This window comes from Leuciscus leuciscus (assembly GCF_965113295.1).
Source record: "Leuciscus leuciscus genome assembly, chromosome: 16".
NCBI lineage: Eukaryota > Metazoa > Chordata > Actinopteri > Cypriniformes > Leuciscidae > Leuciscus > Leuciscus leuciscus.
Window position 1 is genome coordinate 8,027,503 of NC_138740.1, and position 4,584 is coordinate 8,032,086.

The following is a 4,584-nucleotide window of genomic DNA, read 5'->3' on the forward strand; positions in this document are numbered from 1 at the left end:
TGTACACCAATGCAGGTTTCGTCTTGCGAGTGATGCGGTCCCGAGGACTTTTCTATCGCTTCAGAGGTGTGTGTGTGTGTGTGTGTGTGTGTGTGTGTGTGTGTCTAAAACGTAACCCTGACCATTATGCCTTTTGTTAAATAATCACTCGTTATTAAAATGTAGATATTTCGGATAATACCTCAATTGTATGGAACGTATGCTTAGTCTGTGCAAATTTCTATGTCACTGTCCATCTTTATTATGTGGGTTTAGGGGACGCGTAGATATAGGCTATGTACGGAGCGTTTTTTGTTTTGTTTTTTTTTAAGCGGAAAATGTATTACTTTCAAATATATGCATTTATAGTGTGTATATAAACAAATATTTATTTTATAATGACATAATTATACATGTACATTTAAATGTTTTAAATACAATTATGATTACTGTAGTAGGCTAATATGTAGCAGGGCATTCAGTTACTTTTGAAAAGGACAAAAATAAGGTGTCCGTGTATTTCATTAGATTTTAACTTTGCCAGCTATTAAAAAAATCTAGCATTTCCTCACGTTTTACCACTGATTTTTAGTGACAGTCGATATGCATGCACGGGCCACTAGCGATGACAGTTTCCCCGGGGGATACACCGAGGCGTTCCCAGGCCAGCCGGGAGACATAATCCCTCCAGCGTGTCCTAGGTCTTCCCCGGGGTCTCCTCCCAGTGGGACGCGCTCGGAACACCTTCCTGGGAAGGTGTCCAGTGGGCATCCGGAACAGATGCCCGAGCCTCCTCAGCTGGTCCCTCTCGATGTGGAGGAGCAGCGGCTTTACTCTGAGCTCCTCTCGAGTGACTGAGCTCCTCACTCTATCTCTGAGGGCTCGCCCAGCCACCCTGCGGAGAAAGCTCATTTCGGCCGCCTGTATCCTGGATCTTGTCCTTTCGGTCATGTCCCACAGCTCATGACCATAGGTGAGAGTAGGAATGTAGATTGACCGGTAAATAGAGAGCTCTTTCTTTACCACGACAGACCGGTACATCGACCGCTTTACTGCAGAAGCTGCACCATCTGTCTGTCAGTCTCCCGTTCCATCCTTCCCTCACTCGTGAACAAGACCCCAAGATACTTGAACTCCTCCACTTGAGACCGGAACTCTCCAACAACCTGAAGTGGGAAAGCCACCCTTTTCCGACTGAGAACCATTGCCTCGGATTTGAAGGTGCTGATTCTCATCCCAGCCGCTTCACACTCGGCTGCAAACAGTCCCAGTATGCTGAAGGTCCTGGTCTGATGGGGCCAACACGACAACATCATCCGCAAAAAGCAGAGACGAAATCGTGTGATCCCCAAACCTGACACCCTCCGGCCCCTGGCTGCACCTAGAAATGGGTGACAGAGGGCAGCCCTGCCGGATTCCAACATGCACCGGGAACAAGTCTGACTTACTGCCGGCAATGCGAACCAAGCTCCTGCTCTGGTGGTAGAGGGACCGGACAGCCCTTAGCAAAGGGCCCCGGACCCCATACTCCCAGAGCACCCTCCACAGGACACCGCGAGGGACACAGACAAATGCCTTCTCCAAATCCACAAAGCACATGTGGATTGGTTGGGCAAACTCCCATGAAACCTCCAGCACCCTGGAGAGGGTATAGAGCTGGTCCAGTGTTCCACGACCGGGACGAAAACCGCACTGTTCCTCCTGAATCCGAGGTTATACTATCGGCCGAATTCTCCTCTCCAGTACCCTGGCATAGACCTTCCCGGGGAGGCTGAGAAGTGTGATCCCCCTGTAGTTGGAACACACCCTCCGGTCCCCCTTCTTTAAAAGAGGGACCACCACCCCGGTCTGCCAGCCCAAAGGTTCTGTCCCTAACCGCCACGCGATTTTGCAGAGGCGTGTCAGCCAAGACAGCTCCACAACATCCAGAGACTTGAGGTACTCAGGGCGGATCTCATCCACCCCCGGTGTCTTGCCACGAGGAGCTTCTTGATTTACCTTGGTGACTTAAGCTTGGGTGACCGACGAGTCCACCTCTGAGCCCTCAGCCTCTGCTTCCTCAATGGAAGACGTGTCGGTGGGATTGAGGAGATCCTCGAAGTATTCCTTCCACCGTCCGACGACATCCCCAGTTGAGGTCAACAGCTGCCCCCCTCCACTGTAAACAGTGTTGATAGGGCACTGCTTCCCTCTCCTGAGGCGCCGGATGGTTTGCCAGAATCTCTTCGAGGCCAACCGGTAGTCCTTCTCCATGGCCTCACTGAACTCCTCCCAGGCCTGATTTTTTGCCTCAACAACCAGCCGGGCTGAAGGTCGCTTGTCCTGCCGATACCCGTCAGCTGCCTCAGGAGTCCCACAAGCCAACCAGGCCCGATAGGACTCCTTCTTCAGCTTGTCGGCATCCCTTACTTCCGGTGTCCACCACCGGGTTCGGGGATTGCTGCCTCGGGAGGCACCGGAGACCTTATGACCACAGCTCCGAGCGGCTGCGTCGACAATGGAGGTGGAGAACATGGTCCACTCGGACTCAATATCTCCAGACTCCCTCGGGATCCGGTCGAAGCTCCGCCGGAGGTGGAAATTGAAGATCTCTCTGACATTCCCAACAGACCCTCACAGTACGTTTGGGTCTGCCGGGTCTGTCCAGCTTCCTCCCCTGCCATCGGATCCAGCTCACCACCAGGTGGTGGTCAGTTGACAGCTCCGCCCCTCTCTTCACCCGAGTGTCCAAGACATACGGCCGGAGGTTGGATGAAACGACCACAAAGTCAATCATCGACCTCCGGCCTAGGGTGTCCTGGTGCCATGTGCACTGATGGACACCCTTATGCTTGAACATGGTGTTCATTATGGACTAGCTGTAACTAGCACAGAAGTCCAATAACAGAATACCGCTCGGGTTCAGATCAGGGAGGCTGTTCCTCCCAATCACGCCTCTCCAGGTGTCACTGCCCACGTGGGCGTTGAAGTCCCCCAGTAGAACGACGGAGTCCCCAGTCGGAGCACTTTACAGTACCCCTCCCAGAGACTCCAAGAGGGCCGGGTACTCTGCACTGCCGTTTGGCTCGTAGGCACACACGACAGTGAGAGACCTATCCCCGACCCGAAGGCACAGGGAAGCGACCCTCTCGTTCACCGGGGTGAACTCAAACACATGGCGGCTGAGCTGGGGGGCTATAAGCAAACCCACACCAGCCGGCCGCCTCTCACCATGGGCAACTCCAGAGTGGTAAAGAGTCCCTTCTCAAGGAGTGTTGTTCCACAGCCCAAGCTGTGCGTGGAGGTGATCCCGACTATCTCTAGTCGGTACCTCTCAACCTCACGCACAATCTCAGGCTCCTTCCCCGCCAGCGAGATGACGTTCCACGTCCCTAGAGCTAATTTCCGTGTCCAGGCATCGGGTTGTCGAGGCCCCCACCTTAGACTGCCGCCCGAGGACAGGATGAGGAGGAGGGAGGGTCGAGCTAGCCTCCGTTTTGTTTGACAATACTTTTAACGTCAACAAGAAGTGACGTCACCCAACATCGCTTAGAGCACCTTTAATATGTATTGATCTGCAAGCAAGAAAACGTGTTATTTTATTACCTAAACTTGTAATACATTGATACTACTGATAATTGCTGATTAATCAATAACAAAATATACCATGTAGTAATGTGTCATGGGACTGGAATTCGATACAATACCTTGAAAAATATTCGATACCGTTTTTGATACCACAGGGAAAACTGCCATATACCACCACCACAGATAATTTGTTCTCATAATTGTTTGATAATTGGGGTAGTTTTGTGTAATAGCTTACACACAACACAGGGAGGCTTTATTTGAATTGTTGAACTGCATTTACAAAAAAAGACAAGTAAACAGTCAGTAATAAAATAAGAATAAATAAACAAATTGCAAATGATAGCACAAATAAATACAATAGAATAAAAAGACAAATGAAATAAACATGGATTTAAGTTTTTCAGGTGGGTCTAACAGTAGCATTCTGGTAAGAAATACTACAAAAATGTAAGTAATTGTATGTAAAATAACACTGGATAGTTTCCATTGTAAAACTTGAATGCATGATTAACATGACAGCAGCAGGTTTATTAGGCTGCTGACACTTAAGAGCTTATGCACGGATCCAATATACTGTTACACAACATGCGTTTTCTCTCACCTATTTTGGGTTCCAAGACTGACCGTATTTACCTGAATAGCAAGATGGGCATTTTGACAATTTTGCATGTATTTGGCCGTTTAAGCACAAAAAGCCACGAAAAAGAAGTAAATGTGGTACCCGCGAGCGGATTGAGAGGCAGCTTTATGGTTGCACCACTTATATAGATCAGTGGTGCAATGTGCAATACAAGCACAATTCAACTGGAGCAAATGTTTTTATGTAGTGGAATAAAAAGTACAAAAAAAAATATGTAGTGGAATAAAAAGTACAATATTATGCTTTGAAATGTAGTGAAGTAAAAGTTTCCCAAAAGAAAAATACTCTGATACAGTACAGATACTTGAGAAATGTACTTAAGTACAGTAACGAAGTAAAAATATTTACTGTCCACCACTGGGATCAAATTATTTGGGTCAGTGATAACCTGAAGT

The 4,584-nt window shown here is 48.6% G+C and overlaps 1 protein-coding gene across 1 annotated transcript; it reads right to left on the reverse strand.

The window, feature by feature from the left end:
• Positions 1 to 265: 265 nt before the first annotated feature.
• On the reverse strand, positions 266 to 3,507 carry LOC309476832 (uncharacterized protein). Its single transcript, XM_082139967.1, has 2 exons — positions 2,699 to 3,507; positions 266 to 2,513 (listed from the first exon to the last, which is right to left on the reverse strand). The coding sequence occupies exon 2, from the start codon at positions 2,491 to 2,493 to the stop codon at positions 1,987 to 1,989; it is 507 nt and encodes a 168-aa protein (XP_081996093.1). The 5' UTR covers positions 2,494 to 2,513; positions 2,699 to 3,507; the 3' UTR covers positions 266 to 1,986.
• Between the last annotated feature and the right edge of the window lie 1,077 nt (positions 3,508 to 4,584).